The sequence below is a fragment of the Chrysochloris asiatica genome, unplaced genomic scaffold, assembly GCF_000296735.1.
Source record: "Chrysochloris asiatica unplaced genomic scaffold, ChrAsi1.0 scaffold00060, whole genome shotgun sequence".
Classification (NCBI taxonomy): domain Eukaryota; kingdom Metazoa; phylum Chordata; class Mammalia; order Afrosoricida; family Chrysochloridae; genus Chrysochloris; species Chrysochloris asiatica.
Genome location: NW_006408578.1, coordinates 6,634,759 through 6,657,922, shown reverse-complemented (window position 1 = coordinate 6,657,922; position 23,164 = coordinate 6,634,759). Strand labels below are relative to the sequence as shown.

Below are 23,164 nucleotides of genomic sequence, written 5' to 3'. Positions count from 1 at the left end.
TGGCAGTGTAGGATAAGCACTGGATTGCTATAACAGCCACTCCTCAAACCCTGTACAGGGTCACTATGAGTTGGAACCAACTCGATGGCACTTAACAATTGAGTTTTTCCAACTTCTCTGCTCACAGATGTGGTCAGTTTGATTCCTGTGTATTCCAACTGGTGAGGGCCATGTTTATAGCTGTCTCTTAAGTTGTTTCCAAAGGTATCTGCAATGAACAAGTCTTAAACATTTTTATGATGTGATTATTTCTGTCACCCAGGCCATATTTTCCAACTACTGATCTTCTCTGTTTCCAACCTTCAAATTCCAATTACCAGTAATTATTAATGTATCTTGATTGCATGTCTAATAAGTTACAGACTGAAGAAATTGGTAGAATCCTTCAATTTCATCCTTACTGGCTTTAGCGATGGGTGCATAAATCTGAATAATAGTGGTATTAACTGGTCTTTCTTGTAGGTGCATGGCTATTATCCTATCACAGAGAGCACTACTTTTCAAGACAGAGCTTGAAATGTTCTTTTTGATGATGAATGCACCACCATTCCCCTTCAATACTGGTGTTATCCCAGCCATTTTGTGCTCTTAAATTCATGCTTCACTTGCAATATCCACTCCCTCCATCAATTCTATCTTTAATGGTGAGTGTTAAGTATCTTTTGCTAGTTGAATTTTGCACTAATTCCCCCTCTCAGAGTTCCTAATGAACATTGACTTGAGCTCCCCGCAATCACACTGATTTTCTGGGACAGCCCATCTTGTGACGTCACAGCCCTGAGGCCACTCTTGAAGTCATCTTCCTTCTCTCAGTCCTCATCTATCCAGACCACCCTCATCAATTCAGTGGAACACTACTGTTTATTCAGCTTTGATATGTTCATTTGTGCTTCTACTAATTCTTCATTTCTTATTGGAATTCTCCTTCTCAAGTATGTCTTCTTTATTAGGTCTTTAAGTGCAAGCACACGACTTTCTCTCTTGCATGATACATATTTGGGTCTATTTTTTTTAATTAATGGCAGGTTAATTTCCTCATTTTCAAGAGTTTGGTCAGACAAGCTTCTCATATCTGTTCCCATGCAGTCACTCTGAGGATTCTTAAGACTTTCTTTATTCATGCTGTTTACCAATCTCCATCTCCCTAGATCTGACTATAATACTGTCTTCTCCCCAAGGTGCCCAGGGTTTGAGATTCCCTTCTCTGTTCAAGAAAGGCAGAAGAATATGAAGACTTAGAGAGAAGCAACCAGGAATGATGGTGGTGGTAGGAAGTTCTTCTGGGACAGGAGAGCTGGCAGCTCCTTCCCTGGATCAGTTTCCCTCATCCAAAACCAAATACCTAGGTGAAACACTAAGAAACAACCTGTGATGGTTGATTTGACGTGCCAAGTTGGCTAGGTGATGTTGCTATTGTTGTTAAGTGCCATCGAGTCTGTTCTGACCCTTAGTGACCCTACATAGGGTTTCCTAGGAACAGCTGGTAAGCTTGAACCGCTGACCTTGTAGTTCAAACCTCCTTTGCAATCCATCACATTAACGCACAGTGCCACACCAGGACTCCCAGTTATTTGGTTAAACACTACTCTAGATGCTACTGTGAAGGTATTTTGTAGATATGAATAACATTTGCACTCAGTTGATTAAGTAAAGGAGATGATCCTGGATAATGCGGATGGGCATCATCCCATTAGTTCTTGCCGTAAGAGAAAAGCTTAAGGTTTCCTGGAGAATAAGGAATTCTGCCTTAAGAATGTAACAGAAAAATCCTGTCTTGGTTTCCAGCTCACTTTCTGCTTTATGGATTTGGGACTTTACAGATCCCATAAATCTCATGAATCAAATCCTTAAAATCCACTTCTCTTATCTATCTGTCCGTCCATCTGTCCATCCATCCAACTTGTATCTACGAAGACATCTGTCTATCTCCTGTTGGTTCTGTCGCCCTAGGGAGCCTTGAGAGATACACTCCCACATATCCACCAAAGTGCTGGAGAAGTTACATTTCCCCAACTTGTCTATGAAGTTCCAACAGTCATTTCTTTTAGTATAGTGTTACATGGTATGAATGTCTCAGAAACCATGTCTTCCTTTTCACTTTTAGCAGAGGAAGTTCCCCTTAGGCTTGAATTCTTGTAGAATCCTCAGTGTCTAGGCTTCTTTGAGCCTCTAACATTTATCTCTGACTAAGTTTCTAGTGTCAAATACATGGTTGGATATAAGGGAATCTTTGGCTTAATAATACATCAGATATCTTGCCCAAATCAAATATGTACAATGGATTTCAAACTCTGATTTGAGAAATAATGGGGTTTTTTTTTGGTGTTTTTTAAAATAATTCTTGTTGAATGAGGGGATTAATTTCCTAGGGGGATGCCTCTTAATTGGCTGTTAGGGAGTTAGGTCCATTTCTAACTTATTTTAGTCCTTTTTTATCTTCTATCAGTACTAAGGGAGAGAGACTTTTTTTTTTTTAAGGTTTTTAGTGTGGATTGAGTGAAAGTTTATAGGGCAGATGATCAGTTTTACACTCAACAAATCATACACCTTGTTTTATTACAATGATTACAATCCCTTCCATATACCATCAGTTAACAGTATTTCTCTCTATTCACTTTAGCTTTTCTTTTTTTTTTTAAACCCACTCAGGCACATATAATAATTTACACCTCTAAAGGGCACATTCTGCAAGTCAACCTCCTGGCCACCAGTTCTTAGTCCCTTTCTTCCCATGAATCTAGAGTCCTCAACCGCTTCCACTCTCCATGTCCCCATCTCTGCCTCGGTCTCTGGTGTCGCTGCTTCTCTGGATAAAGTCCCCCATTCTGCTTGTGCTCTTCTCCCTTGATGGTCCTAGGGTCCTCTTTTTCTGTACTGTAAGATTAACTACTCCCCTGTTTTTGTTACAAAATTTCTATCTTTATAGTTGTGACAGTCGCAATTAGTCATGATGACAATTAATCACTATTGAATCATACAAATCTTATCCCCATCTCTTTTCACCAGACCCATCTAGACAAGATGAAAACTATTCATTGGGGACTCTTTCTCTCCTCCACCCCCATCCCCACACTCTTAAACTATACTCCCTCATTTTAGGTAACCAATGTCTAAGTTGCCCATCCCTATCTGGTAGTGTAGTGGTTACGAATCAAACCTTAGGGTCAGCAGTTCGAAACTACCAGTCATTCCACAGGAGAAAGATGAGGCTTTATGTTCCCATAAAGATTTACAGCCTCGGAAACCCTTACAGGGTCGCTATGGGTCAGAACCGACTAGACGGCACTTAACAACAACAACATTTTAGGTAGCCAATGTCTAAGTTGCCCATCCCTATCTACTCTGTGTACAGAGGGGATAGCATTGATACTTGATGTGAAGACTTCTTCCCTCTCTGTTGGTATTTAGAGTTATTACTTCCATGAGTATAGATCAAGTTCATCAAATTGTAGCAATTTACCCTTGTTTCCTTTATAAAACATTTTTTAAATTTATTTTTAAAAAATCTTCCTCTAGTTGAGTTCTGATTATCAAGCTATCAAGGCTAGGTCAAATGGGTACTGTCTGTAAGTTTGGGTGTTCTTGTGCGCATCTCCCTTCACTTCATATCAGCTGGATGTTTCACTCTCAGCTCTAGTCCTCTGTGGCTGTGTCCTTGTCCATGGGTTCAAGTGTCCCCAGGTCTCACCACACTTTGGACCAACCAGATCTTACTTTTCTCTCTCCCATCTCCAGGTCAGTAGGACTCAATAGGCTGTGGTTGAACTCAGCCCATTTCTTCATTGCTGCCTTTCCTCCTCTTCGACTCACCAATAGACCAATATGGTCACCAGCAAGCTTATAGGTCTGTTCATGTGTTCCCTTTGAGTTTCAGTCTTAAAGGGGAGTTTGTCCTGATGGAACTTGATTGCTTGCCTTGAGGGCTTCCTGGCAAACAGTTTGCTTATTCTTGTAGTAGCCAGTCATGCTGACATTTTTGTTTTGTGTTTTTCTTGATGATCTTTCTTTGAAGATGTATCTTCTGTCACTCGAGCTGTTCCAGGCTGGTCTGCTTGTCCTTGCTGGTAGGAACGTCCCATCTCATAAGGTTCTGGATGGGACTCAGGATTCCATCTAAGGTCCTATACTCTGCAAAGGCATTTCAAGATGCCTATTTCACTGGGCAAGTTCTAGAACCCCTTTTAGGTATTCCAATCAGTTAAAGGCTGAAGACGGGCTTACAAATTTTCTATAATCCTGTTTTGCAACATTCTTTTCTATCCCACTCAAATGTCTATTTTACAATAGTAGGTAAGGGAAACCAATATTCATAAGACAGTCAAGCATTTTAGTATTATTTCCCCTCTTCAAACTGTGCCTAGATCCCTGTATCCCAGAGCGCTGTTGTTCCACGGTTGAGCACGCATCAGTATTTACTTCTGTCCCACGTAGGCCATGCAAACCTGTCTCAGTGTTCTCCTATCTGTCTTGTTCTTCCACCTCCTCCACCTTCCTGTACTGACCTTCCCAACACCTGAACTAAACCCCAACTCCAACCCCACTGTTATGATTATCTTATATTCCATTAATTCTTCCCTCAGTTTAAGACAGTCTTTTATCCTGTAATCTACCTGATCTTCTCACCACCTGGATCTCTGTTCCTCTGTGTTTACCTTCTTTCACACTGTAATTGTTTTCATCATAGACTGACCTCCCAGATTCTCTGTTTTTTTTTTTTTTTTTTAATAAATGTTTTATTGTGAATTGTATGGTAGTTTACATGGAAGAACATTAGTTTTACATTCATTCTATCATACATCGTTTCATTGCCATAGTTACCATCCCGTCCATACATCATCACCCAACCAAAGGGTATACCCTGCAAGCCCCCCACCCCACCCCACCCCTCCGGTCCTCAGCACACAGCCCCATTCCCTCTCCAGATCTCAAGTTCCCAGCCACTCCATCTCTTCACGTCATCTTCTCTGCCTCCATCTCAGGCCTCACTGCTTCTCTGGGTAGGGTCCCACTCGCCGCTCTTCTCCATTGATGGTCCCAGGGCCCTCCGCTCTTAGACTGAAAAGTTAATCACTCCCCTCCTTGCTATAAAATGTCCACCTTTACATTTCCAACCCTCACAATCAGTCCTGATAACAATTATTCACTATTGCGTCACAAGGCCCATCTGCATTTCATTTAATCAGCCCTTCCTGGACAGGCTGGATAGTATTCACTGAAGACTCTACCTTCCTCCACATCCTTTGGATCTAGGTTCCCTTTTGAAATCTTGTAAGCCAGTCACTTCTTACCTTTGTATCCCTCTCCCTATTTTGGGTAGCCAATGTCCAAGTTGCTCATCCCTGTCTACTCTTTGTGTGGAGGGGTTGGGAATAATTCTTGCATCAGGGATTTGTTTCCACTTTTGAGCTACTGCATTTATAGGTGTAGGTCAAGTTGTATCAGTTGACGCTTTTTTCCTCTTCTTTCTTCTTCAGGTTGAGCTCTGTTCATCCAGTCATTGAAGCCAGGTCAAGTGGGTATCATCTACAAGTGTGGGTGTTCTTGCATCTGCCGCCTTCTTCTTATCAGCTGGCTGCTTCACTCTCCACTCTAGTCCTCTGTGGCTTTGTCATTGACTCTGAACCCATGAGTCCCCAGGTCTTGCCTCGCTGCTGGCTGACCAGGTCTGCACCCGGATTCACAGTGGTCTGCTAAACGATGTAGGGCTTAGCTCGCCACTTCATTGATGTTCTTCAGTCACTTCCCCTTGTGGGTGATGTGCGTGTTCGCCAATCAGAGTGTGTATTTCCATTGCATTTTAGTCTTGAAAGAGGATTTGCACTGAGATGCTCTGTTCTTATAATTTTATTCTGTTCTTGACTCTTCCATTTGTTGATTGAGTTCAGGGTGATGCTGCCACTTACGTCATTCCCTGGTTGTTGTCTGTTCTTGTTGGTTCTCAATCCACAGTACTTCCTTTAGGATGTTTTTCATAGCAAGTTTGCTTTGGAAAAATCCCTTACTTTCTGTTTATCCTGGAATGTTTTGATTACACCGTATTTGATTGACAGCTTTGCTGGGTAGAGAATTCTTGGTTGGAAGTTTATGTCTTTCAGGGTTTATATATTCCTCCCCATTGCCTTCTTGTCTGCATGGTTTCTGTTGAGAGATCCGAGTGTAATCTGATTTGCTTATCTTTGTATGTTACACTTCTCTTTTCCCTAGCTGCTTTCAGGATTCTGCATTTGTCTTTGATTTTGGAGAGCTTGATTATTATATGTCTTGGTGATTGTCCTTTATGGTCTATCCTTCCTGGGGTTCCTTGAGCTTCTTATGTGCTTATCTTTTAATTTTTCAGGATGTTAGGGAAGTTTTCTTCCAGCAGTTCTTCAACTGTTTCCTCTGTGGACTGTGTGATTCTTCTGTTCTGGAATGCCAATAATTCATAAGTTATTCTTCTTCATGTTGTCCATCATAAATCTTATGCCTTCTTAAGATTTTTTTATCCTTTTTTGTGCTTGCTCTCTATCTTAGTAGTTTTGAGAGATTCATCTTCTAGCTCACTATTTCTGGCTTCTATCTCTTCAATTCTCCTCCTTTGCCCTTTCAGTGTATTGTCTATTTCAGATACTCTATTATTAATCGTTTGAACCTTTTTCTGTAGGTTTTGAATTATTTCCAGTGTTGTATCTATCTTATTTGATTGTTCCTGTAGTGTTTTCCTGACTTCTTCCTTATTTTTCTCAACTCCATTGTATAGTGTTTTGATACATATTATAGTAATTTTTCTGAATTCCTTCTCAGGCATTTCCAAAGCCTGCCCATCTTCCAGTACGGCGTGTAGGTCTACTTCCAGCTCATTTGCCTCAGTTACTTTATCTCATTACTGGACATGTACTTAGATGGTCATCTCTTTCTGGTTTCTGGGGATATATTCAGGAGTTATCTGTGGCCTTACTGCTTAAATGGGTATGTATTTTGGTATTTTTTATGCTTTTTGATTGCCTCCATGTAGGTACAATCAGTAGATGAGCTTCCCTTTTCACTCTTCTTCCTGAGAAATTTCAAGATGCCACTGTTGGTCATTGTGACGTAACTCAGAATTGAATTTTCGGCCTGGCCCACTCCACAATCCCCATTCAGGCCTTTTTCCTAGTGATAAACAGTTCAGGGCCAGCTCTGGCCATTTTGTGCTGCCATTTTTTTATTATTTTTAACTGTTTTATTATGAATTATGTGATTGTTTACATGGGAGGACATCAGTTCTACATTCATCCTATCGTATATCATTACATTGCCATGGTTACAATCCCCTTAATGCATCATCTACCAACCAAAGGGTACACCCCACAAGCCTGCTCCCTGGTCATCAGCACACAGCCCATCTCTCTCTCTGGGTCTAGAGTTCCCAGCTGCTCCATCTCTCCACGTCATCGACTCTGCCTCCATCTCTGGTGTCACTGTTTCTCTGGGTAGCACCCCACACTCCGCTCTTTTCCCTTGATGGTCCCAGGGGTCTCTGTTCCTGGCCTGCAAAGTCAACCACTTCCTTCCTTTTGCTACAAAATGTCTACCTTTACATTTGCAACAGTCGCAATCAGTCCTGATATTAATTATTCACTATTGTACCACATGAGTGCTATCCCCATCTCCTTTCATCAGTCCCACCCAAACAGATTGGTTACTACTCAGAGGAGATTCTACCTTTCTCTGCGCCCTCTGGATCTAGGCTCCCTCTTGAAAGCTTGTAAGCCAGTCACTTGTTGCCTTTGTAGCCCCCCACCCCATTTTGGGTAGCCAATGTCCAAGTTGCCCATCCCTGTCTACCCTGTGTATTGAGGGGGTGGAAAAGATCCTTGCTGTAAAAATTTGTTTCCTCTTTTGAGCTACTGCATCCATAGGTGTAGGTTACGTTCATCAAATTATATCAGATTACTCTTTTTTCATCTTTCTAGTTACTCTTCTTTCTTCTTCTAGTTGAGTTCTGATCATTTAGCCATTGAAGCCAGGTCAAGTGGGTATTATCTGCAAGTGTGTGTTCTTGTGCATATGCCCTCTCTTCTTATCAGCTGGATGCTTCGTTCTCCACTCTAGTCCTCTATGGCTATGTCACTGACTCTGGGCCCAGGAGTCCCAGGTCTTGCCAAAATGTTGGCCAACCAGGTCTCCACCCACTGTTTGGTTTTAAATGGAAACTGTTACTTGAAATTTCGTGGAGATCTGTGCACATGCATAGTAGAACCCTCTGGGGGTGGGGGTGGGGTGTCCACTCACTCAGACATCCCTTCTATTCACCAGAATGGAGGTGCGCAGACCACGAGAGACTAATGAACAGATACCAAAAAAAGAATGTCCACACCTTTATCTCCACAGTTCTTTCAGTATCTGTGACTGCTCTGATCCTTCCCCCGCTTTGTCTCACCCAAGATGGCAGCTCTGGGAGCAGCTGAGCATTTTGAATAAGAACACAATGGATTTCTTGCTTCTGCTACAAATTCGCCTAGCTGTAAGCCTTCCAACTTTCTAAATATTCCTTTATATGTGGTTCAGAGTTCTGACACCATCCCCAGAGCCTGCTCGGTCCAGTATTCTGTGTTGCTGCTAATGGAGCTCCTCACTGCACGTCCACCCGATCCGCCATCTTGTTTTGGGATACAGATGTTTTAAGTCAAATATTTAATAATTGGCTTATACAAAATCCAAATGTTTTCAGCTAGCGTGACAAAGAAACCATTCTTTTAATCAACATCACTATGGATACCATTTGTCAGTATTGTTGTTAAGTGCCATTTTGGTTCCAACTCAAAGAGACCCTGTATAGGGTTTCTGAGGAGTGTTTGGTGCATTTGAACCACTGATCTTGTGGTTCACACTGACTTTGCGGTCGATTGCTTATCCTATAGTGCCACATATTATTCCAATAGGCAAGACACAGGATAGGTGAAAAAATACTACACACAGAATTTTGTAACTATGTAAACATGAACCATTATTGAATATAGAATTAATTATAAACATTCTCTAAGCTATGAAACATCAAGTTTTTCTCTGCATTTCATAGATCTGTTAAATTTCAAGTGATTTTTTGTCTTTTCCTTTTTTGATGTGGATTTGTGAAAGGCATCCGAAATCTTTCCCCAGATCTTCAGGGAGGCACTACTAGTTTGGCTTAGATTCTAACTCTGAAATGTCAACACAGTTCTCTGGGTAATTTCCTGTGGTTTGGGATCCTGAATTAAGACCAATTTTTAGTATCCTATTTTTCGGGATTTACTTACAAAAAGGATATTACCTTTGAGACTTTCTTAAACAGGTGCATTTTCCATGAGTAGAAAACATGTGAAAAATTGTAATTGCATGCTTTCTCCAAGGTTCCTGTGTTCTCTCAGAAATATGAACTCTTGCACAGAATCTGCTGGAGCTAGCTTCTTTTCAATGCAAGGGCTGATGCTTTCACACCAGTTCATAGATTGGGTGGAAGCTGCCATTTCTACCATTTCTATTTTGATCAAACAGAATGACGTGTGGGTGTGTGATGTGGGGGTTGGTGTGTAACTCCTTGCCTTCCCTTATACACGGAATCAATGTGGAGTTCCTGTACTTCCTCTTGGGTAGGAAGAAATCGTGGGCACTATGCAATCTGATTTTTTACTAATTACTTTTCCCATACAAATAATATTCTAAGTGTGGGGGCTGGGATAAAATCTCCCACTTTAAAATCAACTAAACATTTTTTTTCTTAAGAAGTAGCAAGGTCCTATCTACCTAATTAGAAACATTTGTTTAATAACATATTCACTTTGTCCAGGTTTCTAGAGTTCCATTCTCTAAAGAAGAGGTGAGTCTATCTAGTTATTGCTTTGCTAAGAGTTGAGAAGCATCCTAAGTGGGGAGGGGAGAACTCATCTGGGGATGCACCTCTGTGGTTGGAACAGCTGAGAGGGGCTTTCCTCCTACAAAGAAGGAAGCTTGACATTTGAACAACTGGTGCCCCTTTCGGTATCACTTAGGGGAGGGAGACCCCGAGCCTCCTCTTTTGTGTTGGGAACAGTGCCGCCTGGATCTTTGTTGTTGAGCTTGCCAAACAAGGGTGTTCTTAGCCTTAAAGTTTTATAAGGTGTCTGGGGAGGGGAAGAAAGGTGTTAATTTGATGGGATCCTTTAAGAAAACACAAACTCTCCCCTGGATTTCCTTTTTACCTGTTTTGTGTGGTGCTGTAGGATATGCACTTGACTGCTAACCACAAGGTCGGCGGTTCAAACCCACCAGTTGCTCCTGGGAAACCATATAGGTGGTCACTGAGTCAGAACAGACTCCACGGCAATTAACAACAACAATTAGAGTCCTTAAGACAGAGGTCTCAAACATTACTGCTTTCTACTTAAGGAGCTCTGATAGCTTAATGGTTACAAGTCAGGCTGCTAATCTGAAGGTCAGCAGTTCAAAACTATCAGCTGTTCCGTGGAAGAAAGATGAGGCTCTCTCTCTGCTCCCGTAAAGATTTACAGCTTCAGAAACACTGTACAGGGTCACCATGAATCAGAACTGACTCCACGGCACACCACCACCACCACCACTTTGGACTAATCTTCCCTTTGGTTTCCTGAAGGAGTGGAGAGCAGGTAAGAAAGAACAAATGCTATAGATAAAAGAGAAATAAATAACTGACCCCATATCAAGTGGTTGAGCTTCTCCCCGAACACATAGATACCGATGCTAAGGCAGTAGCTGAGAGAGAAGAAGGCAGCTCTACCCGCTGGGCTGAGGTTGGCAAACACAGGATACACCCATGTTCCAGTGTTGTTGTAGATCCATAGGACCCTGCACAAAAGGACAAAGTCACAACAATTAGGACAGCAGGAAAGAAACCATTTTCTCATCAACCTAAATGGAGTCTGGATCCTCTATCGGTAATCCCTTACAACAGCTGAAATGTTTCCACAAAGTAACACAAGTGACTCTTTCTGATTTGATTCAGTAAGCCATTCTGTGTCTGGCAGCTTTGCTTAATCTATTGGAGTCAATGTCAGTGAAAGAATATGGAAGAATATCAAACACATCATTTCTCTGTTGTGAGACACTGAGCCTGCTAAAATGGCATTCATTTGCAGACCATTGGCTAGAGAAGTGTTTTGTTTTTGTTTGGTACCTCAGAGGCATGTGCAGCTTGCTATTTATTAGCTGTCCAAATCTGTTGGGGCAGGCAGGGCAGAGATCTGATATGACTGCCTTGATGCAAGATGCCTATAATCAAACAGGTTGCTCTGATTTTAACTAATTGGTGTGTGTTAAGGAGCCCTGATGGGGCTGTAGATGATGGACTGCTAATCTCAAGGTTGGCAGTTCCAATCTACCACCAGCTCTGTGGAAGAAGGGTGGGGTTGTCTTTGTCCGTAAATATTTATAGTATCAGAAACCCTACATAGGGTCACTATGAGTTGGAATCGACTCGATGGCAGTGGGAAGTGGAGGGGGTTAGTAGGAATGGATGGACTGACAGGCTCAATGAAGGTAAGAAATTCTAGGACAATTGCCACTATGTCTAAGTGAAGTCTAAAAATGCAGTTTGCTGGGAACCAACTGTACTGAATGATGCCAAAGTCTGAATTAACTTTTAAAAGTAAATATGGAGAGGATGATGTATCAGCTACAGTTTATAACTCGTTAAGAGTACAGAATCTAAAACCAAGCTGTCATGGTTCAAATCTGAGCTTTATTACCTATTAGCTGTGCTACCTTCAGCAACTAATTCACCCTTTCTGTCCGTCTCACTGAAAGTGGGAATCCTAAAAGCACACACCTTGTAAGGTGGCCGCAAAGATTTAGACAGTTAACACATGGAAACTGTATAGAACAGGGTCTGAACACACAGTAACCATTTAATCAGGGTTCAAATGCTTCTACCCCCACAGTTGGAGACTTCTCAACCATCTTTCCTTAAGGCTACTTACCTCTTGAGACACTAAGGATCAGCTAGGAACAACAATTGAACTAGAGAAGTTACAACATAGGTTGACTTCCCACTCTATGTTCATTGGGTCTCTAGGACCCTCTATTCTAGGAGTCCTCAGGCTAACAGAGAAGTCACCATCTTGAATTTTGCTAGAAGGAAGAGTGACTTCAGGATGTCTTGTATTGTCATTTAAGTGCCTGTTGTTGTTGTTGCTAAGTGTCTTCGAGTCAGAGCCGACGCATAGCGACCCTGTACAGGGTTTCCGAGGGTGTAAATCCTTACGGGAGTAGAAAGCCTCATCTTTCTCCCGCGGAGCGGCTGGTAGTTTCAAACCACTGACCTTAAGGTTCGCAGCCCGATTCGTAACCACTACGCTACCAGAGCTCCTAGAACTTGTTAATAATTCCTTCTAACCTCAAGGTGGTTGAGAAGTGCAATTGTGTCATATATCTAGACTGGAAGAGGGGAGAGGCAAGGGAGAGATGGAAATATCTGGTGAGCATTCCTAATGACTACCACAACGCTCAACCTGATTTATATCCCCAAACCCTGTGCTGCTTGTTAATGGTGATCACTGAATCAGATAAATTCTAATGACTAACCTGGTCACAAGTTGCTTTTTTTCCTAATCCCTTACCTAAACCTTACTTTAAGACTCCTGATAACATCTAGCCATTTTCTTCATTGGCTGGAAAACCTTTGAACCCTTCTTCTTCAAATGTGGGGCCAAAAAATGAGTGCAGTTGAACACTCCAGATTATCAAAGGAGTTCAGATGAAAGAACGAAGCCTTGTATTTAATTAACCCTCTCAAATGCAATCTCGGTTGTTTCAAATACTTTAATTTTTGTTTGTCAGATATTATGCTGGGGAGACAAGAGCTATTATCTAGGGTCAGGACTAAGAGGAGGCACCTAGGGTGCAACATTTAAAGCGGCATCAAAGTTGTTTGAACTGCAAGGTTGGCAGTTCAAGCTCACCAGTTGCTCCTTGGAAACCCTACACAGGGTTGCTATGTGTCAGAATCGACTTGAAGGCACTTAACAACAACAACAACAACGGTTCCTATGCAGAGTCCTGGTGTGGTGCCACAGGATAGTGCACTGGACCACAAGCTTGGCTTGAGCTGCAAGGTCAGCATTTCAAACTCACCAGCTGCTGTTTGGAAACCCTTTACAGTGTTGCTATGAGCAAGAACTGAATTGTGGCACTATAGGATACACACTGCACAGCTATCTGCAAGATCAGTGGTTCAAACCCACCATCCGCTCCTCAGAAACCCTACACAGGGTTGCTGTGAGTTGGAAATGACTCTACAGCACTTAACAATAACAATAAAACAGTTCCTATGTGACGTAGTGAGTTCTGGTGTGGCATGGTGGGATAAGCATTTGGCCATAAGGCCTGTTTGAATTGCAGGATTAGCTGTTCAAACTCACCAGCCACTCCTCAGAAACCCTACACAGGGTCACTACGGGTTGGAACAGACTCAACAGCACTTAACAACAACAAATGTGACATAATGGATTATGCATTGGGCTGTTAATCACAAGAGTAGCAATTGGAACCCACCTACCAGTATGCAGGAGAAAGATGAGGCTTTCTATTCCTATAAACATTTTCAGCCTCAGAGTTGCTATGAGTTAGAACCAACTAGATGGCCCACAACAGTTCCTATGTACATTTATATGACAGTTTACAAATAAGGAGTCCTGATGTGGTGCTTTATGATAAGCACTGGCCCATAAGGTCAGTTTGAACCACAAGGACAATGGTTCAAACTCACCAGCCACACTTCAGAAACCCTGTATAGGGTCTCTAGGAGTCGGAACCAACTGGACAGCACACGGCAGCAAAAGCAACAGATGAGGGTGTTCCCTAGAGGACTGGGAAACTCCTTTTTCTTTTTTTTAAAGTTTTTTTGTGAATTGAGTGAAAGTTTACAGGGCAGATATCAGTTTTTTATTTAACAAATAATATTATTTGTTTCATTACAATGGTTATAATTCCCTCCACGTACCATCAGTTAACAGTATTTCTCTCTATTCATTTTAGTTCTTTTTTTTAAAACACTCAGGCATATATAATAATTTACACCACCAAACAGCACATTCTGCAAGTCTGCCTCCTGGCCTAAAGCTCTCAGTCCTTCTCTTCCCATGAATCTAGAGTCCTCAGCTGCTCCCTCTCTCCATGTCCCCATGTCTGCCTCCATCTCTAGTGTCATTGCTTCTCTGGATAGGGTCCCGCATTCCGCTTGTGCTCCTCTTCCTATGATAGTCCTAGGGTCCTTTGTTTCTGGACGGTAAGGCTAACTACTCCCTCATTTTTGTTACATAACTTCTACCTTTACAATTGTGACAGTCACAATTAGTCATGATAACAATTACTCACTAATGAATCATTAGAATCTTAGAATCTTATCCCCATCTCTTTTTACCAGACACATCCAGACAAAGTGAAAACTATTCAGTGGGGACTCTATCTTCCCTCACACACTTTTTTTTTTTTGGAGTGTGTATATATACGTGTTGTTCTTATGTGCCGTGGAGTCGGTGCCAACTCATAGCGACTCCGTACAGGATTTCTGAGGCTGTAAATCTTTATAGGAGCAGAAAGCCTCCTCTTTCTCCCGCAGAATAGCTGGTAGCTTTGAACTGATCACTGTGAGATTTGCAGCCCAATTCGTAACCACTACACTACCAGAGCTCCATATATATATTTAAAGTGTATTTTTAAGTTTTTATTGTGAATTGAGTGATAGTTTACATGGGAGAACATCAGCTTTATATTCATCCTATCTTATTTCATTTCATTGCAATGACTACAATTCCTTCCATGCATCATTTGTTATTGTTGTTTTTTATGTACACCAAAGCACTCAGGAATATATAACCATTCAAACACCCAAAGAGCATACCCTGTAAACCTGCCCCCCATACACCAGCATACAGGCCCTCTCCCTCCCTAAGTCCAGAGTCCCCCACCACTCCATTGCTCCACATTGCTCCACATCATCATCTCTGCCTCTATCTCTGACATCTCTGCTTCTCTGGATAGGGCCCCGCATTCAGTTCTTCTGCCTTGAAAGTCCCAGAGCCCTCTGCTCCTGTACTGCAAGATCAAGCACTCCACTTCTTTTGTTACAAAACATCTACCTTTACATTTGCAACAATCGCAATCAGTCCTGATAACAATTGTTCACTATTGAACCACAAGAGTCTTGTCCCCATCTCCTTTTACTAGTCCTGTCTAGACAGGTTGGAAACCACTCAGTGGAGATCAGCATAAGATTCTTAAAGTACAATTCCTGAGGTAAATTAATGAGTTCTGTATTCTCACAGGGAAAGTACAATTACAGCTATAGTGTGTTAACTGACAGGAGTTTTTAGGTCCTATGGAGTTGGTTCAGACCCAGAGTAACCCGATGTACAACAGAATGAAATACTGCAGTCTTGAGCCATCCTCAACACTGGTCTGACAAAATTCTATCATGTGATCTCCAGCATCGTTTCTATCACCAAGGCCATCTTTTCCAACTATTGGTCTTTCCTCTGTTTCCAACTTCCTAGTCTGTCTTAGTCTTGAAGCGCCACTGAAATCTGTCCACCATGGATAACCCTGCTAGTATTTAAATACTGTTGGCATAGCCTACAGCAACACACAAGCCACCATCATACTGACAGACAAATGGTAGAACTGACAATAAGAAAAGTCATGAAAATGCAAATAGGCAAAGTTACAGCAATTTAATAAAGGGTAGGCAGCAGAAGGGCAGGGAGAGGGAAAAGTGGCACCGGCAGTTGGTCCTACTTCTTTAAAGCACGTGTGAATAAATGTTAAACAGAGAAAGGAAGGAAGAGTGGAAGAAAGGAATAGAACACTAGGAAGAGAGTAAAGGAAGGAAGAAAACAAGGGAAAGGCATCAAATGGTAAAATGTATCAGCTCCTGTAAAAACATGTCCCAGGGGAAAGTAATATTTATAAGGTAAGACGAAGCATGATGAAAAATGATTGGAGCCCCGGTGGCACAGTGGATTAAGCATTGGACTGCTAGTTGCAAAGCTGGTGGTTCAAACCCACAGCTACTCTGCAGGAGCACGATGAGGCTGTCTGCACCCGTGAAATTTTACAGTCTTGGAAATCCTAAGAAGCAGCATCCAGTAGGGTTGCTATGAATTGGAAACAACTCATTGGCAGTGGTTGTTTTTTCTCAGGGGTGGGAGATTATATAATAGGAAACAAATGGATTTTGACTCTACCCTTCATCTATAAGATTTCTTGGAGGAATAAGAGTCTTTGGGTTTTTGTAACACTGAAAGCAATGATTAGCCCACTTTTATAAACATTACAGCCTTAGAAACTCTACAGACATTGCTAATCTGTCCTGTAGGATCCCAGTGAGTCAGAATCAGCTAGATGCCAATGGTGTAAGTGCCAGGCATGGTACTGGGCACATCCATATGCCTTTTCTCTTTCAATGATGTAGTGATGATGTTTATATGTCAGGCTAATGTGAGGATTAAATGAGACAATGTATATAGAATACCCACTATTCATCTGGTAAAGCAGACACCTGCTCTTCCATTTGCTGTTTTGGAGAGCTGATGTATTTCAGGAGCAAATTGCTGGCTGAACTGAGGCCGTTGTTGTTGTTAAGTGCCATCGAGTTGTTCTGACTCATAGCCACCCAGTATAAGGTTTCTGAGGAGCAGCTGGTGAGCATGAACCATGCATTTTGCACTCAAACGACCTTGTTGTCCAGTGCATTAATCCACAGTGCCACACCAGGACTCCATAGCAGAGATAGAACTGGTAGGACTTCAGTGTGAAGGTTAACAGAGAGAAAAGAGTCTGGGGTAACTGGGGCAACAGAATAGATTTTTTGAGGAGGTGAAGCAAGTTTGTGAGGTTAGGAAGAGTAGGGAAGAGTTGAAAGTGATGAATGAATCTTTGAACCTCTTTTCTGTAAAGACAATTGAAGAATTATATCTGGGACTGAAAATAGAGCCCTTATAGATAACAGCTCCTAGGTACAGGCATGGGAATGACCAAAACTGAAGTAAATGAGAGGGCATGTCCATAGATGAAATCATATAAGGGAAGTGTGAAATTCCAGGGAATCATAAAATTCGAGGATCAGCCAAGCAGGAAGAAACTTATAAAGTAGAACTCATAAAGGAAGAAGAAGATCAGAAAATAAGCTAAAAGAGTTTCAAAGAAGAGGAAATGAATAATGGAGTTTACTGGTTGGTTATAGTTACAGACGGTTGTATCAGGATGCTTCCAACAACAGGAAATCTCACATCAAAATGGATTTAAAGATGAGGAACTTTATCATCTCATGTGAGAGAAAGTCTAAAGACATAGTGGCTCCAGGATTGGTTAACCCAGTGGTTCAACAATGTTGTTGAGATTTCTGATCTTGTTTATTATTCTGATCTTATACAAGATCCCCTGGTAGTAGGTAAAGCATTATGTTGCTAATCAAAAGGTCAGCGGTTCAAACCCACTAGTTACTCAGCAGGAAAAAATGAGGCAATCTGCTTCTGTAAAGATTTACAGAAACCTTATAGGAGCAGTTCTACTTTGTCCTGTGAACTTGCGATGAGTCAATCAATTGGACAGTAGTGGCCTTCCATCATCAAGGACTCATTTTAGCCCTTAGGCTAGCATCCCTCCTGTTGAATGATGACAGACACAGGCCTAAGCACAACTATTCTTTGTGATTTAAGAGTAAAAAGAAGTCTTGGCAGATAACTCGTTAGTCAAATGTACCGCATGCCCAAGCCTACATCAAATACTGGCTATGGGATAATGCAGCCCTCATCACTGAGTCTGACCAATTAAGATCTAATTTATGGAACCAGAGGGGATTCAGGGTTCTTCTCACCTAGTTGAATACTGACTACACATCAAAATATCTTAGTTTTGTTTGAAAAGGTAAGAGGAATATGAATATGCTTGAGAAATTATTGGAAGAAACCAGTAAGAGGATAAAGAGACAAGCTGGAAAGAGGACAATGGCTAGAGCAGATTCTTGGAGAGGAATGCAGAGAAAGAGTCTGGAGAGGAGGTAGAAGAGCAGACCTGGGTTCATAGTAGAAAGGTCTCCTATGGAGCTGAAGAGATGACTGAAGTGTTGGTATGGGCCCAAGCATGTTTGCCTCTGTGTGTGTGTGTGTGTGTGTGTGTGTGTGTGTAGGGGATGTGCTGGGATACATAGCATGATAAGAGTATTAGGTTCTGATAGTTTTGTGTGAAGTCAACCCTCATGTCACTAATACACCTCTTACCTGAATGTCACAAGATACTCTTTCCTCTGTTGGCTATGCAACAATTTATTAAAAGGTCTCAGGATGAAATGTATATGAAAGAAAGCCTGTTAATTGAATCTCTTGATGAACTTGAATGTTGTGATCGTACTCTGACTGGGAAATGGTCTCCTGTCCCCCAACCCCCTTCCAGGTAGAGTTTAAAATCAAGCATGTCATCTTTTTCCGACTACAGTATTTTATGCTCAACACTTTCCAAATAGAATTAATCATTTTTTCGACTTCAGCCGACTTCATCTCTTGTATGTATTCTTCCTTTTAAATGTTTCTCCAACCACCCGTTTCAGGATCTCGGTTCATGCTTCTCCTCTCTTGGGGTTGCTGTAACAGACCACAAAGCTGGGCTTTCTGCCCACATGTTCGTACTCCCTTCACTACTTCCCAGACCACAAGTCACTAGTGATCTGTTTACAATAGGAACTGTTCAGGAAACGCCTCTGCTATAGACATTCAGTAGGCCCCACTGCTTTAGGAAAATATCCAGATTTCTTCACCCAACCCACATGGCCTTGGCCCTGTCCAGTGGTGCACATTCTTATCTGAACTCCATGAATATCAAACATCTTTCTGTTTCATGAACAGAACAGGCTTTCAAGCTCACAGGCCTGCACCCTAGCTGTTGTCTGTGATTGGAACCCCTGTGACTCATTTGTTTCCTGGGATACTCTTCCCCTAGATTTCTTTTTTTTTTTTTTTTAAGTTTTCGTAGTGAATCGAGTATAGTTTACATGGGAGAATATCAGCTTTTACACTCATCCTCTCGTACATATTTCATTTCATTGTAATGGTTACAATCTCCTCCATGCATCATCATTCAACAGCATTTGCTTCCAATTCCTGTTTTTTTTATTTTTTATTTTTGGATGTACACCAAAGCACTCAGGAATATATAACCCTCAAACAACCAAAGGGTATACCCTGCATGCCAGCCCCCCTGGCCACCAGCACACAGTCCCACTTCCTCCATGAGTCTAGAGTCCCCAGCTGCTCCATCTCTCTGCCTCCATCTCTGGAGTCGCTGCTTCTCTGGATAGGGTCCCGCACTCCATTCTTCTCCCTTGATGATCCCAGGGCCCTGCACTCCAGGACTGCAAGATCAACCACTCCCCTGCTTTTGTTACAAAACATCTACCTTTATTTACATCTGCAACAATCGCAATCAGTCCTTATAGTAATTATTCACTATTAAACCACAAGAATCTTATCTCCATCTTCTTCACCAGCCCCGTTCAGAAGGTTGAAAACCACTCAGTGGAGAGTCTACCTTTCCCCACACCCTTTGGAACTAAGCTCCTTCTTGAAAACTTGTAAGCCAGTCACTTCATGCCTTTGTAGCCCTCCCCCTGCCCATTTTAGGTAGCCAATGTCTAAGTTGCCCATCCCTGTCAACCCTGTGTGCAGAGGGCGTGGGAATGATCCTTGCTGTGAAGATTCATTCCCTCTTTTAAGCTACTACATCCATAATAAGTATAAGTTCATCAAACTGTAGTGTATTGCACTTTTTTTTCCTCTTCTTTCTTCCTCTAGTCGAGTTCTGATCATCTAACCAAGGAAGCTAGGTCAAATGGGTACTATCTGCAAGTATGGGTGTTCTTGTACATCTCCCCTCACTTCATATCAGTTGTATGCTTCACTGGCTACTCTAGTCCTCTGTAGCTATGTCCCTGTCCATGGACTGAGGAGTCCCCAGGTCTTGCTATACTGCTAGCCAACCAGGTCTCACTATAGGTTGACAGGAGTCTGTTGAACGTGGTCAGATTTAGCCCACAGCTTCATTTCTGTTTTTCCCCCACTTCCCTCTATCGGTAGACCAACGTGGTCACCGGCAAGATTACATGCCTGCTTGTGTATTCCATTTGAGTTTCAGTCTTAGAAGGGGGTTTGCCCTGAAGAGACTTCCCCATGATTCTTAATCGTGCTTAAGACAATTTCTCTGGGAAAGATTTCTTCTATTCACAGACTTCTATTAAGTTAGATTTTTATGCCATGTGACACCTTATCCCACACTCACCCCCTACTCCTCATCATCGTACTTAAACAGTTGTTGCTTATTTAATTATCTGTCTTTTTCAGGTGGTTCAAACCCACCTGGTGATACCCTGGAAGAAAGCTTTGGCAATGTGCTTCCGTACAGATTACAGCCCAAACCACCCTATGGAGCTCAGTTTTAATATGTAACCTACAGGGTTGCCATAACTCAGAACTGACGCTATGGCAATGAGTTTGATTTTTTTTTAAGTGCTATAAGGACAGGGACATATCCGTTTCCCAAGTATAGGGAGCACAGTAAGTTTTTTTTTTATCTTTTGATGAATGACTGTTTTACATGGCTTTACAAGAATGGAGTCCTGGTGTGGCACTGCGGGTTAATGCACTAGACTGCAAAGTCGGTTTGAATCACAAAGTTGGTGGTTCAAGCTCACCAATCACCCCTTGGAAATTCTATCCAGGGTCACTGTGAGTCAGAACTGACACAACAGCACTTAACAACAACAGCAACTAGGATGCATAGGTGACAGCGGTGGTTCAGTGGGAGAAGTCTCACCTTCTATCTGGAAGACCTGGGTTCAAGTCCCAGTCAATGCACCCGATGCACAACCACCACCCGTCTGCTAATGGAGCTTTGCTTGTTGCTATGATGCTCAGCAGGTTTCTGTGAAGCTTCCAAACTAGGAGAGATGAGTAAGAAAGCCCTGGAGACCTACTATAGTCAATGAAAACTCTATGGTTCACAATGGTTTGATCTAGAACTGATCAAGGGGATAGCACAGGACCATGTAGTGTTTCGTTTCATTGTGCACTGGCTCGTCAGGAGTCAGGGCCAACTTGACAGCAACTAAGTAATAGCAACACTTGTTACCATTGATTCTGACACATGGGGACCCTGTATAGGGTTTCCAAGGAGCGGCTGGTGAGCTTGAACTGCTGATCTTGCAGCTCAAACCAACCTTGTAGTCCAGCACATTAACCCACAGCACCACACCAGGACTCCTAAGATCCATAATTCTGTTGTCCACTGCAGCTGCCAGAGGCAGCTCTTAGCTGCTGGACATACCAAGCAACACTGTGACTCCTGAAAATTGGGAAATGTACCTAGTAGCCTTCACACTTTTGATTAATCTGATACTTGAGCACAGTGATGTTGACCCTAGGTGCATGGAGTGATATTATAGTCTCCTGAGATGTCTTTTCATCTTAAATTCTATTGTTAAGTGCTGTCGAGTTGGTTCTGACTCATAGTGACTCTGTATAGGGTTTCCAAGGAGCAACTGGTAGCTTTGAACCACTAACGTTGTGGTAACAGTCCAGTGCTTATCCAACGGTGCCACACCAGGACTCCTTAAATCTAGTAGAGTCAAAATGATTATCATAATATTTGAACTTTATGCATCTTGTTGTTGTTGTTATGTGCTGTGGAGTCAGTTCTGACTCATAGCGAACCTGTATAGGGTTTCCGAGGCTGTAAATCTTTACGGGAGCAGAAAGCCTCATCTTTCTCCCATGGAACAGCTGGTAGTTTCAAACTGCTGACCTTAAGGTTCGCAGCCCGATTCGTAACCACTATGCTACCAGAGCTCCTTTATATATCTTAGCTGTAGGGAAATAGTGAAAGTCTTTGGGTTAGAGATATGACGATAACTAGGAGTTTGTGTGCTTTAAGCATGTATTTAAAAAAAAAACAACAAAACAGTTTTATTATGAATTGAGTGAAGGGTTTACAGAGCAGATCATTAATTTTACAATCAACAAATCATACGCTTCGTTTCATCTCGATTGCAATCCCCTCAAATGTAACATCATTTATCTCACTTCCTTCTTGGGTTTTTTTGTTTCCATTCCTCTTTCTCACTGTACTGAATGTTTGTCCTTAGGTAAATGCTGCCCTTTTGATCTCGAATGGTTGACCATTCCATGGTGCGTGTGCCTCACTAGTGTTGTTGTCCCTAATCTACCTATTTCTTGGTTAAAAACAGAGCACAGAATTGAGTTCACTTCCAGACCCGAAGAATAACCGAGAGACCACCAGTCTTTGTTTGATCAGTAAGCCTTGTGTTTGTATATGATTTTGAGTCTTAGTCCACATTTTCTCCTCCTCTATGCATACACTTCTAATGCATGTAAGTTGTTGGTAGTGGTAGTTGGGTTCCATCTAGTTCTTCTGGTCTCAGGTTCCTAGACCCTGATGTTCACATGGTCTACTAGACTGTTTCCAATCCAAGCAGGACATATGTTCTTAACATATTTACCCCAATGTCACATGTTTCTAGCCCAGCAGAATAAATCAAATAAGGAGTGAGGAGAAACTGTGATGTTAGAGTGTTACACAAATAGTTTACCTGGATATTGAAAATGATGAGAGTTGTTAGGATGGTAACCTCTTCATGGCACTTAAAATTGTTGTTCAACTTCTCCCTACAACACAATCTTCTGACTTGATGCTTCCTTCTTCTTTAAGAACCATGGGGTTCTTACGCATCCTGTGTTTTCTACTACGTGACCATTCTTTGCTTCCTTTGCTCCCTCTTTTCCCTCTTGTGTCCTTTTGTTAAGGATCCCTGATGGCGCTGTAGGATAAGCACTGGGATGCTAACCACAAAGTCAGTGGTTCAATCCCACCAGTCTTTCTGCAGAAGACAGATAATGCTTGAACTGCTCCAGTAAGACAGTCTCAGTAACCCTACATAAGGTCACTGTGAGTCGGAATGGGCTCAATGGCAGTGGGTGTGTGTGTGGTCCCTTTGTAAGTTGTTGTTGAGTTGCCTGTGACTCGTGTGCAATCTCAGGTACAATAGTCCAGGGCCATCTTTATGATCATTGGAACGACTGTGTGTTTTGAGTGCTCAGCTTCCAGCACAATGTTGTGTGTTGTTGGGTGCTGTTGAGTTGGTTCTGCGATG

At 42.1% G+C, this 23,164-nt stretch overlaps 1 protein-coding gene across 1 annotated transcript in view; it reads right to left on the bottom strand.

Moving 5' to 3' along the window:
- ADTRP (androgen-dependent TFPI-regulating protein) overlaps positions 1 to 23,164 on the bottom strand; it is a 146,521-nt gene that overhangs the window by 4,411 nt on the left and 118,946 nt on the right. The window contains exon 5 of the mRNA XM_006864121.1: positions 10,649 to 10,800. Within this exon, the coding sequence (XP_006864183.1) occupies positions 10,649 to 10,800 (152 nt within the window). The remainder of the gene's footprint in view (positions 1 to 10,648; positions 10,801 to 23,164) is intronic.